This window comes from Dreissena polymorpha, chromosome 11 (genome assembly GCF_020536995.1).
Source record: "Dreissena polymorpha isolate Duluth1 chromosome 11, UMN_Dpol_1.0, whole genome shotgun sequence".
Classification (NCBI taxonomy): Eukaryota; Metazoa; Mollusca; class Bivalvia; order Myida; family Dreissenidae; genus Dreissena; species Dreissena polymorpha.
Window position 1 is genome coordinate 81053501 of NC_068365.1, and position 18957 is coordinate 81072457.

General features: G+C 39.2%; 1 protein-coding gene across 1 annotated transcript; it reads left to right on the forward strand.

The window, feature by feature from the left end:
• The first annotated feature begins 543 nt into the window (after positions 1 to 543).
• Positions 544 to 13806, forward strand: LOC127849974 (plasminogen-like). Its single transcript, XM_052382711.1, has 5 exons — positions 544 to 709; positions 4547 to 4633; positions 6859 to 6970; positions 12790 to 12971; positions 13431 to 13806. Exons 1-5 carry the CDS (start codon positions 544 to 546, stop codon positions 13742 to 13744), a joined length of 861 nt encoding a protein of 286 aa, XP_052238671.1. The 3' UTR covers positions 13745 to 13806.
• Positions 13807 to 18957: the final 5151 nt, after the last annotated feature.

Below are 18957 nucleotides of genomic sequence, written 5' to 3' on the forward strand. Positions count from 1 at the left end.
CGCACTTTTTTGTTACTCTTAGCATAATTTGCTGTGGATCAAATGTTATTTAATTCAGGAATTATTTACAAATAGATCGGTATAGGGAGAATATTGTTTATATTACTTGTGTTTATTCTTTTTGCAGATGTTTGTCGTAAAGATACAAAAACACGTCGCGATCTCCGAGACTTTTATAAATTATTAAAATAGCAGGTAGACTTCCAACATGCGTTAATAGACCACGCATGTTATTGTATTCTTAATTGTGTATACCGGTACTTATTGTTTCAGTGCAGTTCTATATGAGCCGCGCTCTGGAAAAAAACGAGACTTAATGCATGAACGTGGAGGTATCTGAGAAAACACTTCCCGACCAAACTGCATGTTCGCTATAAAGAAACTTCCTTTAAAGGAAAAGTACCCTAAAGGCGGAAAGTGTCGTCATTGATTAGCCTATGAGGACCTTACAGGCTAAACTGGGACAGCACTTAACGCACATGAATTAAGCCCCGTTTTCACAGAACGCGAATCATAATTAAAAACATTCGGTCGCATCGGGTAATGCGGCCAATTATACTGGTTATTCCAGGACAGTTCGCTCGTCCGGGTCAGCAGGAGTGCTCGGGTGCCCGGATGCAGCTACTATCGGACAACAAGCGCCACACGTGCACTGACGTCACCGCCTCCAAGTTCATGATCTCATACACGTGCGCCTCGCTCATCAAGGGTAACACGTCATATGTTTCAACCGATAGTAGCTTTTCGTACATTAGACGTCATATGTGTCAACCAATAGTAACTTTGCGTGTTCAAGAGTTATTTGTTTCAACCAATTGTGATTGTCATCAATGAAACGTCATATGTTTCAACTAATGGGAACTTTTCATGCAATGGTATATCATTATTCATGACACATTTTTCAACTGTTTGTATGTTATCAGAAAAGGGCGTCTTTTATGCCCCCGGATCGATAGATCGGGGGTATATTGTTTTTGGCCTGTCTTTCGGTCTTTCTGTCTGTCATTCTGTCATTCTGTCCCAAAACTTACTGTACAGTAAAGTTTTGCAAAAACTTTTGAAATCTTGAACATAGCAACTTGATATGGCATACATGTGTATCTCATGGAGCTGCACATTTTGAGTGGTGAAAGGTCAAGGTCAAGGTCATCCTTCAAGGTCAAAGGTCAAAAAAATTATGTCCCAAAACTTAACTGTACAGTAAAGTTTTGCAATAACTTTTTCAATATTGAACATAGCAACTTCTTATTTTGCATGCATGTGTATCTCATGGAGCTGCACATTTTGAGTGGTGAAAGGTCAAGGTCAAGGTCATTCTTCAAGGTCAAAGGTAAAAAAAAGCGGCGCATTAGGGGGCATTGTGTTTCTGACAAACACATCTCTTGTTTTATATGATAAAATTGCATACTACTTTAAACAGTGAAGCGGAAAGAACAATGTACTCGATATCTAAATTTAAACTTGATCAAAGTAGTGTTGATTTAATAAATATCGTTCGGCTACCTAAACCCTTTGCATGCTGGGAAATTTGTCGCCTGATAAAATGTCGTCTTCTGAATTTCTTAAATAAGCATTTTCTCCGAATTTTTTCAAAGAATACTATCAGAACAGCAAACAGTTTGGATCCTGATGAGACGCCACGTTCTGTGGCGTCTCATCTGGATCCAAACTGTTTGCAAAGGCCTTCACAATTCGGTTCCAGCACTGAAAGAGTTAAAAGGGCATATTGACGGTATATCCCCATATAAATAGACATTATTTAAAACTATTAGGAATGGCAACGAATAGCAAAATTGGTATTCAAATATTCATAATAAAAAGTAGTTCATATTCGATCGCCAGGTATTCAATTTATTTGAACAAGTTCTTAAAATTTTCAATATCCATTATTATCAAAGCTGCAAAAACTTATTTTTTATAAACTTAATTAAAACGGGACTTCATGCATGCGCGTAAGTGTAGTCTCAGTTCGCACTGGCTAACAAGGAACGACATTTTCCACATACACTTTATTCTCTTTTATAAGAGACCTGTTTTAAACGAAAAATTTGATAAAAGCGGACTTTGGACTCCAGTAAAAAAGTATAGTTCCTTCAAAGATGATTGTTTTTCTATAACTAATGTAGGTAAGAACAATGAAAAAACTTATAAATATTTATAAATCTTTTGTTGAAGGTACATGCATACATTGCGACGCAAAATTTAGAATATATTTGAAGTTCTGTTAATATATTTTTATTCCCGAAACTATCTCGCTTGAAGGCTTCAAAAGAGCAATTTCAGTTATAGAATTTTCTATGCATAAAATATGTTCGATGCTATTTTCACCAAGGGTGTAGTTCATTGTCGAAAGTTTGGATGTTGTTTGTCATTAAGTCACAGAGCGTATATTGACAGGAGTTGAATCGAGTATTTGACCCTTACTGTAGTAAATTCAATTTGTGCAAAAACTAATCATCCGATTGTATTGGTTTATACGTTGGTTTATCTTGTTGCTTATTAATTCCTCTTTCAAAAAATATAACTTTTAGTATATTTCCGTTGTTATTAATGGATTTATAGCGCGTTAAACACAAAAAATAAACATTTTATGTTTCACCCCGGCGCGTTTAACCATGCCGTAACTTAGTCATATGACAGGGAGCTATCGATTAGCGTACATCAAAGCGCCGAGGTTATACATTTTGATGTACCCACTCACGTCTTTTTTTAATTATACTTTCATTTCTCAGCCGATTTTGACAAATTATATATCATTAGAAAGCCTACGTTTCGTAGTTTTCAGATATATAAATATATATGAAGTTTTTCTTCTGATAGGGCAGCGCGGCGAGTTATAACTTTAACTTTTGCAAATATCATACCGTTTTAGAATCTAGATCTACGGTTAACATGTTCGTACTTTATACCGATTTGTAGCGTTTATATTTGGAGTTCAGTTTTTAAAACTACATCTTGCGGTTTAAAAATGAAAGTAAATAAGGAATGAATTCGTACGAAAGTAGCGCGCGATCCTAACGCTCCGAACGTTTGGAGTTTTAGAATCTAGGTTGACATGTTCGTACTTTATACCGATTTGTAGCGTTTATATTTGAAGTTCATTTTTAAAAATTACATCTTGCTAAAGAGAATAGAATTATGTATACGATAGAAAAAAATGGTTTAAAAATGAAAGTAAGTAAGGAATGAAGACGGAAGAAAGTAGTGCGCGGTCTTAATGCACCGAACTGATGCTACGGTCTTGGCGCTTATGGCCATTTAATTTCCTTTGACATGATTATTTTTTTTTATGGAATAAATTGAAATATTTTGTTCTAGAAACATATCAATTAAGCTAAATATTATTGAAGCTCAACAAATTAACGATTACAGCTCTTGTTTGTAACACAGACAGGGTGTTTATTTTATGATGAGACAGCGTATAGCGGACCCTCTTGATATGTTTCGGCTTTGCATACTTCAAATAAAATGGGTGTCAAAACATTCATCGTTTGTTGTTTATTTTCAAAGAGATTATAATGTATAATTATATGGAAGGTCATTTACCTAAAATTATCAATTAATTAAAATTAGTTAAAGATTCTTGAAAATCCCGGCCGGAAAATATTGTTAAACACAACCAAGGCTCTAAGTGTTGAAGCAATTTAGCAATTGACTCATTTTTCGATCTTAAATGTTTGCTTACCATTAAGTATCAGCCGAAATAAGACGCATATGTTAAATCTGTTTCCATATCAGGAACGGAAATTGTAATTAAGTTATATCACGCGAGATAAGCACGGGAGAACTCGGACACTTGAATGTCCACTTAAGGGGCCGCTAATCCCCTGATCTGACCCCACGGGGTGCGTGAAGGGCACTTGTCAGTCGCGCTTACGGAGGCTTATCCTGGTGTAATCTTTACAATATTGCGTTCCTGTACGAGCCGCACTCTGGGGAAATGGGGCTAAATGCACGTGCGTAATGTATGTTACAAATTAGCCGCTGCAGTCCGCAAAGGCTAATCTGGGACGAAACTTTCTGCCGAGACTGAATTTTCGTTTAGAAGAGCCTGCCTTGAAACAAAAATGCCATAAAAGCGGATAGTGTCGTCCCTGAATAGCCTGTGCGGACTGAATTAGGACGACACTTAACGCATTAAGCCCATTAGGCCCAGTGTTCCCATAGCGAGGCTCATCTTCTTTGAACAATTGAGTCGTGTTCTGAGAAAACTGGGCATAATGCATTTGCGGAAAGTGTCGTCCCAGATTAGCCTGTGTAATCCACACAGTCTAATCAGGGACGACACTTTCCGTCTAAATTGGATTTTTGCTAAGAAGAGACTTCATTTAAACAAAAAATGTCATAAAAGCGGAAAGTGTTGTCCTTGATTAGCCTGTGCGGATTGCACAGGCTAATCTGGGACGATACTTTGCGCACATGCATTATACCAAGTTTTCCCAGAACACGACTCAATTAACTAACGTAAGATTCCCAATTTACTTTGATCGCTGTTACATCAGTTACTTATCTCGTGCTCTCCCCCTCTTCCTCAAATACACACCAGACCAACCACAGGCGTTGATCAAATACTGTCCCGTGGAGGTGTGCATGGCGAACGGCACGTGGTCCGAGCCCTCCATCTCATGCGCACGTGAGTACACTCTCTATGTTCTTGAGTCTCGTCATTAGAATGTATGTGTTCCGCATTTTGCTGAGAACCGTCCTGAATAATGGACATTCTGAAAGATTTTCACAGTTTATATACAAGGTTGAATTAATCGTCTAAAAATATAGAATAAAAATATATTTCCATATTTCATTTCTCTATATCAATCAATTCCAATAATGTTTCTTTTTGCAATACAAGTAAATTAACGATATGTTTCTTCTTAGATATGAGCCAATGCCCATAACCGTTTATTTATATAAATGTACAATGTTAATTAAACAAGAGTTCCGCGGTCAGAGACTTATGTACCCCTCGGAGACATATGTACCCCCCCCCCCCCCAAACAGGGCTTTAAACAATTGACCCCAATTTCAATAGAAGTCATCTACTGTACAAGGCCAATGCGCATGTAAATTATCAAGCCAATCGGTAAATTCGCTGATACGCTATTGATCATAAACAATTTTTACTTATTGTGACAGTGACCTTGACCTTTGACCTAGTGACCTCAATTTCATTCTGGGTCATCTACTGTCCAAGGCCAATGCACATCGGAAGTATCAAGCCAATCGGTGAATCAGTTGGCGAGTTATTGATCAGAAATGATTTCACACTAAGTGTGTAATAGTTACCTTGACCTTTGACCTAGTGACCCCAATTTTATTAGGGGGCATGGGTTGTCCAAGGCTAATGTACATGTGAAGAATTCAGCCAACCAGTGAATCAGTTGACGAGTTATTGATCGGAAACGATTTTACTTTTAATGTGTAACAGTGATCTTTGACATAGTGACCCCAATTTGTATATGGGTAATTTACTGTCCAAGACCAATGCATATGTGAATTATCAAGCCAATCGGTCCATTGGTTGACGAGTAATTGATCGGAATCGATTTTCACACTTTGTGTGATAGTGACCTTGACTGTTGACCTAGTAACCCCAATTTCAATAGGGGTCATCTACTGTCCAAGGCCTATGAACATCTGAAGTCTCAAGCAAATCGGTCAATTAATTGACGAGTTATTGATCGAAAACGAACTGATCTACCGACAGACAGACAGACCGACCGACATCCAGCAAAACAATATACCCCTTCTTCTTCGAAGAGGGGCATACTAATCAACGAATCGTACCTTCTTTTGTCTATCGGTGTTTGACTTTTCTGCACCTGGGTGAAATAATGTATGTAATTTTGTCATTAATCATATAAGTCAATTGAAAACCCAATTTTAAGCCTTGACCTACGTATATTTGTATTTGAACATCGCTCTGGGAAAACAGGGTTTAATGCATGTGCGTAAAGTGTCGTCTTATATTATCCTTTACAGTCTGCACAGGCCAATAAAGGACGAGACTTTCCACCTATACTGGATATTCGCTATGAAGAAACATCTTTTAAACGAAAAATACAACCAAAGCGGAAAGTATCGTCCGGATAAGTCTGTGTGCACTGCACAGGCTAAACAGAGACGACACTTTAAACACGAAGTGTGTCCATTTCAGCCATTCTAATGTCTGATATTTGTATATTATCTATGTCCTATTAAATTATATTTAAACCGAAACAACAATAATGTCTTCTCGTGTATAATTCTACTCTGTCTTTTGCCTAAAATTTCAAACAAAATAACGATGCATGTTTTCAGTCCTATAAAAATAATGTTTTCCGTTACCTGTTAATGATGACAAAGCTACGTGAATTTATGAATTTATGAATATGAAGTTATTTCTGTTTGTGATCCCATTGTTCAATCGTCGATGTTTTTAGATGTGAAGTGTGTGCCTGTGTATTAACTCATTTATGCCCAGCGTCTAGAAAAAAGGCATTGGAAAACAGCGTAGACCCAGATGAGACGCCGCATGATGCGGCGTCTCATCAGGGTCTGCGCTGTTAACTTTAATGAATTTCTGTAAGAAATATTCTAAAATAAAAATAAATATACCAGACATGCCTAATTTTGGAAATAAATTGATCCAATTTAGAAAGATGGGAAAGTCCACTCGGCATAAATGGGTTAAGGATGCTTGTCCGTTCTCCTTGAATTATTCTGTGCGTCGTTTCCATACTCATCAAGATGTGAGCCCTGACGCATTTGTGAAAAGCTCTGCCTCTGGGTTGTTCTTAGACTCTATTGCATAATAACCCATAAAGCATGCAATTTCACAACATAATTTATTATTATGATTATAATGCATACTTTCTACAGTCTCCGAATGTTACAACGCGGGCAGGTCACGTGAGTACAAGGGGAGACGCACGTGCACCAAGAGCGGCAGACCGTGTCAGCGATGGGACGCGCAGGAGCCAAACAGACACCGGTCAGTGGTTGGTGCCACATGATCAGTCAGTGGACGGAATCACATAAATAGTCAGTGGATGGGGTCGCATAATCAGTCAGTGAATGGGGTCACATGATCAGTCAGTGGATGGGGTCGCATGATCAGTCAATGGGTAGGGTCACATGATCGGTCAGTGGATGGGGTCGCATGATCAGTCAGTGGTTTGGGTCACATGCTCAGTCAATGGGTAGGGTCACATGATCAGTCAGTGGTTGGTACAAATGATCAGTCAGTGGACGGAATCACATAATTAGTCAGTGGATGTCGTCGCATAATCAGTCAGTGGGTGGGGTCACATGATCAGTCAGTGGATGGAGTCACATGATCAGTCAGTGAGTAGGGTCACATGATCAGTCAGTAGGTAGAGTCACATGATCAGTCAGTGGGTGGGGTCACATGATAAGTCATTGGATGTGGTCACATGGCCAGTCAGTGGCTGGAGTCACATGATCAGTCAGTGGGTGGAGTCACATGATCAGTCAGTGGTTGGGGGTCACATGATCAGTCAGTGGGTGGAGTCACATGATCAGTCAGTGGTTGGGGTCACATGATCAGTCAGTGGTTGGAGTCACATGATAAGTCAATGGTTGGAGTCACATGATCAGTCAGTGGTTGGAGTCAAATGATCAGTCAATGGTTGGAGTCACATGATCGGTCAGTGGTTGGAGTCACATGATCAGTAAGTGGGTGGAGTCACATGATCAGTCAGTGGTTGGGGTCACATGATCAGTCAGTGGCTGGAGTCACATGATCAGTCAATTGTTGGAGTCACATGATCAGTCAGTGGTTGGAGTCACATGATCAGTCAATGGTTGGAGTCACATGATCAGTCAGTGGGTGGGGTCACATGATCAGTCAGTAGTTGAAGTCACATGATCAGTCAGTGGGTGGAGTCACATGATCAGTCAGTGGGTGGAGTTACATGTTCAGTCAATGGATGGGGTCACATGATCAGTCAGTGGGTGGGGTCACATGATCAGTCAGTGGTTGGAGTCACATGATCAGTCAGTGGTTGGAGTCACATGATAAGTCAGTGGTTGGAGTTACATGTGCAGTCAGTGGTTGGAGTCACATGATCAGTCAGTGGGTGGGGTCACATGATCAGTCAATGGTTTGAGTCACATGATCAGTCAGTGGTTGGAGTCAAATGATCAGTCAATGGTTGGAGTCACATGATCAGTCAGTGGTTGGGGTCACATGATCAGTCAGTGGCTGGAGTCACATGATCAGTCAATTGTTGGAGTCACATGATCAGTCAGTGGTTGGAGTCACATGATCAGTCAATGGTTGGAGTCACATGATCAGTCAGTGGGTGGGGTCACATGATCAGTCAGTAGTTGAAGTCTCATGATCAGTCAGTGGGTGGAGTCACATGATCAGTCAGTGGGTGGAGTTACATGTTCAGTCAATGGATGGGGTCACATGATCAGTCAGTGGGTGGGGTCACATGATCAGTCAGTGGTTGGAGTCACATGATCAGTCAGTGGTTGGAGTCACATGATAAGTCAGTGGTTGGAGTTACATGTGCAGTCAGTGGTTGGAGTCACATGATCAGTCAGTGGGTGGGGTTACATGATCATTCAATGGTTTGAGTCACATGATCAATCAGTGGTTGGAGTCAAATGATCAGTCAATGGTTGGAGTCACATGATCAGTCAGTGGTTGGAGTCACATGATCAGTCAGTGGTAGGCAGTCACATGATCAGTCAGTGGGTGGCAGTCACATGATCAGTCAGTGGGTGGGGTCACATGATCAGTCAGTGGTTGGGGTCACATGATCAGTCAGTGGGTGGAGTCACATGATCAGTCAGTGGTTTGACTCACATGATCAGTCAGTGGGTGGAGTTACATGTTCAGTCAATGGATGGGGTCACATGATCAGTCAGTGGGTGGGGTTACATGATCAGTCAGTGGTTGGAGTCACATGATCAGTCAGTGGTTGGAGTCACATGATAAGTCAGTGGTTGGAGTCATATGATCAGTCAGTGGTTGGAGTCACATGATCAGTCAGTGGGTGGGGTCACATGATCAGTCAATGGTTTGAGTCACATGATCAGTCAGTGGTTGGAGTCAAATGATCAGTCAATGGTTGGAGTCACATGATCAGTCAGTGGGTGGGGTCACATGATCAGTCAGTAGGTGGCAGTCACATGATCAGTCAATGGTTGGAGTCACATGATCAGTCAGTGGATGGGGTCACATGATCAGTCAATTGGTGGCAGTCACATGATCAGTCAGTGGTTGGAGTCACATGATCAGTCAGTGGTAGGCAGTCACATGATCAGTCAGTGGGTGGCAGTCACATGATCAGTCAGTGGGTGGGGTCACATGATCAGTCAGTATTTGGAGTCACATGATCAGTCAGTGGTTGGAGTCACATGATAAGTCAGTGGTTGGAGTCACATGATCAGTCAGTGGTTGGAGTCACATGATCAGTCAGTGGGTGGGGTCACATGATCAGTCAGTGGGTGGAGTTACATGTTCAGTCAATGGATGGGGTCACATGATCAGTCAGTGGGTGGGGTTACATGATCAGTCAGTGTTTGGAGTCACATGATCAGTCAGTGGATGGGGTCACATGATCAGTCAGTGGTTGGAGTCACATGGTCAGTCAGTGGGTGGGGTGACATGATCAGTCAGTGGTTGGGGTCACATAATCAGTCAGTGGTTGGAGTCACATGATCAGTCAGTGGTTGAAGTTACATGTGCAGTCAGTGGGTAGGGTCACATGATCAGTCAGTGAGTGGGGTCACATGATCAGTCATTGGTTGGAGTCACATGATCAGTCCGTGGTTGGGGTCGCATGATCAGTCAGTGGACGGGGTCACATGATCAGTCAGTGGATGGGGTCACATGATCAGTCAGTGGTTGGGGTCACATGATCAGTAAGTTGATATGGTCACATGAGTAGTCAATGGGTGGGGTCACATGATCAGTCAGTAGGTGGCAGTCACATGATCAGTCAATAGTTGGAGTCACATGATCAGTCAGTGGGTGGGGTCACATGATCAGTCAGTAGGTGGCAGTCACATGATCAGTCAATGGTTGGAGTCACATGATCAGTCAGTGGATGGGGTCACATGATCAGTCAATTGGTGGCAGTCACATGATCAGTCAGTGGTTGGAGTCGCATGATCAGTCAGTGGTAGGCAGTCACATGATCAGTCAGTGGGTGGCAGTCACATGATCAGTCAGTGGGTGGGGTCACATGATCAGTCAGTGGTTGGGGTCACATGATCAGTCAGTGGTTGGGGTCACATGATCAGTCAGTGGGTGGAGTCACATGATCAATCAGTGGGTGGAGTCACATGATCCGTCAGTGGGTGGAGTCACACGATCAGTCAGTGAATGGGGTCACATGATCAGTCAGTGGGTGGGCAGTCACATGATTAGTCAGTGGGTGGCAGTCACATGATCAGTCAGTGGGTGGCAGTCACATGATCAGTCAGTATTTGGAGTCACATGATCAGTCAGTGGTTGGAGTCACATGTTCAGTCAGTGGGTAGGGTCACATGATCAGTTAGTGGTTGGGGTCACATGATCAGTCAGTGGTTGGGGTCACATGATCAGTCAGTAGTTGGAGTCACATGATCAGTCAGTGGTTGGGGTCACATGATCAGTCAGTGGTTGGAGTCACATGGTCAGTCAGTGGGTGGGGTCACATGATCAGTCAGTGGTTGGGGTCACATGATCAGTCAGTGGTTGGAGTCACATGATCAGTCAGTGGTTGAAGTTACATGTTCAGTCAGTGGGTAGGGTCACATGATCAGTCAGTGAGTGGGGTCACATGATCAGTCAGTGGTTGGAGTCACATGATCAGTCCGTGGTTGGGGTCGCATGATCAGTCAGTGGACGGGGTCACATGATCAGTCAGTGGATGGGGTCACATGATCAGTCAGTGGTTGGGGTCACATGATCAGTAAGTTGATATGGTCACATGATTAGTCAGTGGGTGGGGTCACATGTTCAGTCAGTGGGTGGGGTCACATGATCAGTCAGTGGTTGGAGTCACATGATCAGTCAGTGGTTGGAGTCACATGATCAGTCAGTGGTTGGGTCACATGATCAGTCAACTGGTAGGGTCACATGATCGGTCAGTTTGTGGGGTCACATGATCGGTCAGTGGTTGGAGTCACATGATCAGTCAGTGGATGGGGTCGCATGATCAGTCAATGGGTAGGGTCACATGATCAGTCAGTGGTTGTAATCACATGTTCAGTCAGTGGGTGGGATCACATGATCGGTCAGTGGTTGGGGCCACATGATCAGTCAATGGGTGGCAGTCACATTATCCGTCAGTGGGTGTAGTAACATGATCAGTAAGTGGATGGAGTCAAAATTTATGATATGTAACCGGGTGGGGTCACATGATCTGTCAATGTGTGGGGCAATATTATCTGTAAGCGGTGGGGTCACATGATCTGTCAGTGTGTGGGGTAAAATGATATGTAAGCGGGTGGGGTCACATGATCTGTCAATGTGTGGGGTAAAATGATCTGTAAGCGGGTGGGGTCACATGATTAGTAAGTGGGTGGTGTCACATGATCTGTCAATGTGTGGGGTCATGTTTTCAGTCAGTTGGTGGGGTCACATGATCAGTCAGTAGGTGGGATCAAATGATCAGTCAGTGGGTGGGGTCACATGATCATTCAGTTGGTGGGGTCACATGATCAGTCAGTGGGTGGGATCAAATGATCAGTCAGTGGGTGGGGTCAAATGATCAGTCAGTTGGTGGGGTCACATGATCAGTCAGTGTATGGGGTCATATTTGCAGTCAGTGGGTGGGTTCAAATGCATTGGTCCGAAAGTGGTTGATTCACATGCACTGGTTTCGAGTTGTGTTGATGCTTGTTATTGATAAAAGACAATTTGTGCATTTGGAATTCAGCTATTTTTGCACAACCGTCGTTTATCAGTAATAAATATTCTCTACAAATGTAGATATTAAGCTATTTTAGCTTTTAAGATTTCGTTTATTATTACTATATTTTCTCTACAAATGTAGATTTGTGAGGATTAATAATTAACACAGCAAATGACATACTGCATTACCGGTATATACTCTACTTACTATTATAAGGACTTTAGGGCTTGATATGACTTTGTTTGTCACAAATCGTACTTGGAGCTCATGTGTAGTATGTATAGGTGAGACGAGTAGAGTGAGTCAAAACAAGAAATGTTCTCATGAATGCCGAGATATCCTTACATAAACATCATATTCATCTTCCATTTTCGATGATTACTTACTACGATCAAGAAGCAATACTGACGAACGGACAGACGCTGCGATAACTATATTAAAAACTAAATGTTTATGTGTGCGTTGAGGTTATATACATGGGTGACGTATCGCTTTATTTACATATTTGGGTCGTGTTCTGAGAAAACTGGGCATAATGCATGTGCGTAAAGTGTCGTCCCAGATTAGCCTGTGCAGTCCGCACAGGCTAATCAGGGACGACACTTTCCGCCTAAATTGGATTTTTGCTAAGAAGAGACTTCATTTAAACGAACAATGTCATAAAAGTGGAAAGTGTCGTCCCTGATTAGCCTGTGCGGACTGCACAGACTAATCTGGGACGACACTTTACGCACATGCATAATGCCAAGTTTTCTCTGAACGCGACACATTTGATAAAACACGTCGGCAGTCCGGTGACTTATCAGAAATCATACTCGATCACACAATTTATAAAGTTGTCATTGCTGTCACGGTTATTGTTTAGCTCATTTAACTGTGAATACAAATAAACGCAATTTTTTGTATTAATAATAATATAGTATTATATTCCTAGATTTAGAGACGCCGTCATGTTTCCGGAAGCCTCTATGTTTCTCGCCGACAACTTCTGCCGGGACCCAGACGACAGTAGGGGCGCTCCGTGGTGCTTCACTGAGGATCTCGACCGGACATGGGAGTATTGTGACGTCACAGAGTGTGGCAGTATCCCGGTGTTCAACGGCTTTTGTGGTTATGGTAAATCAATTAACGAATTAATGCGCCATGACAAAAAACATTGCAAGTATTTACAGTCTTATTTACCGAAACAACGTGATATCTCATAAAGCAAATGTTTTTTAACTGCATACCAAATAAATGATGAAAAACTATGCATTTGATTTTGGCTCTTTGTAAAACGTGCACATATTCAGAGACTGTAAGGTATGTTTAACCCTTAACCACTTCGATACGTATTTTGACGCATTTGTAGTCCCTTAGAAAGTTAAATTTCATTAAAGACCTTTCTTATTAGATTCAAATTGTAAAGGCTTTATTTCCAACCCTTAGATATTGATGAGAAGCAAACAGCATTAAACCTAATAAGACTGCGAGTCACTCGCAGGCTGTTATGGTTTTATGCTGTTTGCACATAGCCATTTTCACTTTGCTTGTAAGTGGGAAAAGGTTAACCAAAATGATAAAAATGCTTTACAGTCCCTACACCGGAAGAGAGTGTGACTGAGGTTACAGAGACGGTAGAAGAGGAAGTAGGAACAACAACGGCCACAACTGACACCTGTTCAAATGATATCGAGTTTAAGATTGTAAAAGAGCATAAGATCAATGGAAAGGCTTTCAAAAGTTTACAGCTACGAAGTATTGTAGAATGTTCATCGAAATGCGCGCAAGAAAGCTTGTGTCGTGGTTTTAGTTTCAGCTCTTTAGACGGCGTATGCTTATTGCATGACAGTTATCAAGATATTGTGCGGAGCGGCGGTTATCGAGCTGGAATGAAAATGTGCCTATGAGACAATGTATACTTAGTCAGTTGAAAAAAAACAAGCTTTTTTCTACCTGTCTGTTTTGTTAACATCTGTCCATTTTCCACAAATAAAAGAGTAGCGGAAAAGAATGTCTTATAATATTTCAAAAGTTTAAATTTGTGTTCATATTTAACCCATTTATGCCTAGCGTCTAGAAAAAAGGCCTTGGCAAACAGCATACACCCAGATGAGACGCCGCATGATGCGGCGTCTCATCTGGGTCTGCGCTGTTTGCTTAAAGGATTTTCTGTAAAAATATTCTAAATACAGAAATAAATATACTAGACATCCCTAATTTTGGAAAAAAAAGATCCAATTTAGAAGGACGGGAGAGTCCACTAGGCGTAGATGGGTTAAAGTTGAAATATTAACCCTAACAACGGATGTTATATCCGCCCAAAAGTTACACTGAAACCTTGTTTATGACTATGTGCAGAGAATGAGGTCGAAAATGCTTATGCAAATGTGAGGATTCATCAGATATATTCAGTCAAAACTGACATAGCGGCCAACAGAGAACAACGATCAACTGCAGACAACGGTCCCCACCCACCCCAACGAAAATCGCCATATCACTTTAGAATAACGGCCAACTGTCCATAACGGCCAACGACAAGTATAATTCATTCCGAAAGTCATTTTTGGAACTGAGAACAACGGTCACAAGTCAGTCTTTTCGAGTTGCTAAAAGTAAAACACAAATCGCTGTTGTCTTGTTCTTATGATGTCATAGTGTCTATTATGCGTTACTAGTATTTGCGGGTCAAAATTGCGGTTTCTGCCTTTGGCATGATAAAAGCGAACCGCTGGCAACCACAACGACATATGTTTGCATTGTTCGATCTTTCATGTTGTTGCATAGTGTTATTCAATAGACCTGTGGAATCATCGTTGCATACATTTTCTTTAATTATATATACTAGTATAAGGACCAAACATTAATTTTCATGTACCTGTGGGTTGAACAGTCATTCACATTGTAATAACACATCTCATACAATAAAACACAATCAAAATTAAACCAAGTTAGCACTTACTAACATATATATCCACCGTACTTCAATCTGTTGCGAAAATTAGCTTTTTAACTTTTCTACCGATGACTTTCATAATAACCACGCCATTGTCGAGTCAAAATAGTCGCGTTAAAACCGCTGTGCTTTCATTGGTTAATAACGGAGGTGTGACTATTTCCTATAAATAAGTAAAACCTATTTCCTATATATAAGTAAAACATAATATTTATGTTTTTCGACAAACTTTTTTGTTTTGATATTTTGTATAACAAATGCACACTTTTGAGGTTTTTTTGAGCGGGTAGAAGCTGGAGGGAAGGGGATAGCAGTTGGAGGGGGGGGGGGGAGGCTAGCAAATAATGGCGATTGCCTGTGCTCGTATCGAGACGTCACACCGAAAAGGAAGAGTACGCGATTGCAAAAGATATATGGCTAACACAACTTCAAAAATATATTCATATATTTTATTCGAACTTGAACAGTAATTAAAGTGGCCTTTTCACGTTTCATTACATTGACAAAAAAAATTAAAAAAGTTTCAGATTTGCACATTTTCGTTGTAGTTATGAAATGTGTGAGGAACAGTAATACTGAACATTTACGATGCACTAAATCATCCATTATATGCATCTTTTTACGATTTAAAAACCTAAAAATTATAAAGCGTTGCAACGCGAAACGATTGAATAAATTTGGAGAGTTTTGTGGTTGTCGTTATATTTTGTGATACTACGAAAATTTCTCATCTTCTGTATATAGTATAAAAATTCATCACGCGTTGTATGAGCGCGGATGTCCGAGTGTTCTAGGCGATAGACCTTTACTCCAGGGGTCAGTGGTTCGAGCCCAGTTGAGGGTTACTTTTTTATTTTTTTTATTGTATTCTTGTTTTTACTGGAACTTTTAAAATCCAATGTTTACATAATTAAATGAAAAGCATTTAATGACAAACTTCATTACATGCCAACATACGTGAAAAGGTCCCTTTAAACTTTTTTATAACTTCTATTTGCAATAAAGTTTCTGTTTTATCGGTAATTATTCGCTTGAGCAACATATATTAGTGCTCCAGAATTGCATCAACACTATCGTTCGCCATTTGTTCCATTAATTGCGGCATATATGTCATTATTAAAAGATTTGATGAAATTAGTATCCGATCGGGACGGGGCCACTGAACACGCGTAGATCACCTGCCGCGACGTGAGTCCACAACTGTTATGCTAGAATCCACGAGGATTTTAAACAGAATTTTCTAAAACTCGGGAGGAAGTGAAAGTAATTTTGGGGAAATTAATCAAACAAACGTGTTTTAACTAGCGCAGTCATCTGCTTCCCTTTGCAAATTATGTGGAAAGTTAATGATGGTTGTAATGATATTATATATTGCATATTCAAATTTCCTTAACAAGTGATTATTTCATTATGTTCTTTTTTGTTTATTTCTCAATATGAAACATACTTCTGAGGGCTAAATGTGATCATGTATGTGTCGAAAGAACACCACCGGAATCAATTTGCTGCTGGAATCTGCGTTAAAGTCGTGTTGGAACATGTGTACTGCAATCTGATCTCAGTTGGAACATGTGTACTGCAATCTGATCTCAGTTGGAACATGTGTACTGCAATCTGATCTCAGTCGTGTTGGAACATGTGTACTGCAATCTGATCTCAGTCGTGTTGGAACATGTGTACTGCAATCTGATCTCAGTCGTGTTGGAACATGTGTACTGCAATCTGATCTCAGTTCTGAAATAAACATATACTACTTTGACATCACATAGCGAAGACTTTTCAGATATTTAATAAATTAAACAAACATACATTCACAGATAAGCATGCTATTATGTTGTAAAATGAAATAAATATGAAATTTGTAATTTAAATGTCAATCTTTTTTCAGTAAAGAATTATTTGGAGGAAAGCATTTTCTAAATTAACCTCTAAATAAGCTGAGTACAATTTTTTTTTTCAAAATTAAGTCACTTTTAACTGTGATTTATAGATTATCATATTTGTGGTTCGGAACCATGTTCATTATAGCAGGAAAGAGTTTATTTTATGGACAGACAGACAGACAGTTTATTTCAATCCAATAAGGCATTTAAGCCCACAAGGACATATATACAATACAAGTGTTGACGAACAGTGTAGACTAGAATACAAAATTTTAACAAAAGTTGTAGTTGTATGTTTCCAACATTTGGAGAAGATCACTTTGAGAACAATATTTCAAAAAACATACATGCAAGATAATTCTGAAACGTTTTCTAAGCATTTAACCAATCTATTTAGACTATTATACAATATGTTCTTATCTTAGAGGTTTTTCAATCAACTACTTTGGGTAGTATAGCTGCCTATATTTATGTTTGTCCTTGTACCGATTACTAGATGATATTCTATTAACAATTTAGAAACATAGAAATTGGTTTTTAAAATGTAGCATACATTTATCCTGATTTGTTTCGTACTATCAAATAGCATCATATAAGCATGATAGTATGTTGTTTAAAAGAAGCCTTTTAGGGCTGTATTCGAAACATATACATCGATTATAATAATAATAATAATAATAATAAAAGCTTTATTTACAGAAGGTTACACATAAAGACAATGACACATTATACATATTATGCAAATGAATCAATACTTTTTTACAATGTGGCCTTCTTAAAATATCATACACAAATAGGTCTATAATAAGTATAACGTTCAAACAATATTTTCTTACACCCATACATAACACACATAGATAGACACACATGAAATATTATTGATTATAATAATAATAATAATAAAAGCTTTATTAACAGAAGATTACAAATAAAGACAATGACGCATTATACATATTATGCAGATGAATCAATACTTTTTTACAATGTGGCCTTCTTACACTAACATACACAAATAGGTCTATAACAAGTAAAACATTTAAACAATATTTTCTTACACCAATACATAACACACATTTTGCCTTTTAGACAGACACACATGAAATATCATTGATTAGAAAAAAAGACAACAACAACATATTACATATTATTGATTAGAAAATAAATGTGCTTTATATTGCTTTTTAAAAGCAGAGATAGAGCATGCCATTCTTATTCCAATCGGTATACTGTTCCAAATATCCATGCTATGGTATGAAAAAGCTCGTTTCTTATAACCTGTATTTGCTTTGGTATTAACAATATCTCTATGGGTGGCAGATCTTAAGTTATATTTTTGATTTTGAGAAAAAGTTATAATATTATTTAAATATTCTGGAGTCTGATTGTTGACACATTTATATATCAAGATTGCCGTGTGGTATTTACATCTATTATTAAACGAGAGCCAATTAAGCTGTAAAAACAATTCTTTGGATGGTGTTCTATTTGGCTTTTGCAGAATGACTTTCGCTTCGCGTTTTTGTAAAATATTCACTTTTTTAAATTGGTTTTATTAGCGTTGCCCCAGATCGTACAACAGTAATCGAAACATGTTTGAATGTATGAATTATGAAATAATTTCTTCATATCAAAAGTGAGATAATTTGATAGCTTTTTTAGTAGAGTTATTTTACTGCTTATTTTAGAGCATGTTTTATCAATGTGTACTTTCCATTGCAGATGTTTGTCAATATAAAGAACTAAAATGTTTTGACTAGTGACATTTTCAATAGCATTATTATCTATTTTTAGATCAAGGTTGAAATTCTTAATTTTTTGTTTTGATCCAATAAGCATGCATTTTGATTTATTAGGGTTTATCATCATGTTATTGAGGGTGCACCATTTTTGTATGGAATAAATATCATTTTGTAAGTTAGTTTGAATTTCTGAAGGATTGGCCCCTGTAGCATGTAGTGTCGAGTCATCAGCATACAAGTCTATGTCTGATTGGTTTAGTAATAACCCAATATCATTTATATAAATTAGAAACAAGAGAGGGCCCAAAATAGAACCTTGAGGGACACCACTCTTAATAGTAAGAGGGGTAGAAAAACTAGTTCCTAGTTTAACGCATTGTTGTCTTTGACTAAGATAAGAATGAAAAAGGGACAAGGTACCATCCGAAAAGTGATGAAGTTTAAGTGTGTATAACAGAATTTCATGATCTACTAAATCAAAAGCTTTTTTCATGTCAATAAAAACAGAACCAATACAATTACCGTTATCTACATCTTTGAGCCAC

Excerpts from the sequence above, each read along its gene's own strand:
- LOC127849974 (XM_052382711.1), top strand. The coding sequence starts at position 544 with ATGCGGCCAATTATACTGGTTATTCCAGGACAGTTCGCTCGTCCGGGT. Across the intron at positions 4,634-6,858 it reads GCCCTCCATCTCATGCGCAC|TCTCCGAATGTTACAACGCG; the intron begins GTGAGTACACTC and ends TACTTTCTACAG. Across the intron at positions 12,972-13,430 it reads CAACGGCTTTTGTGGTTATG|TCCCTACACCGGAAGAGAGT; the intron begins GTAAATCAATTA and ends AATGCTTTACAG.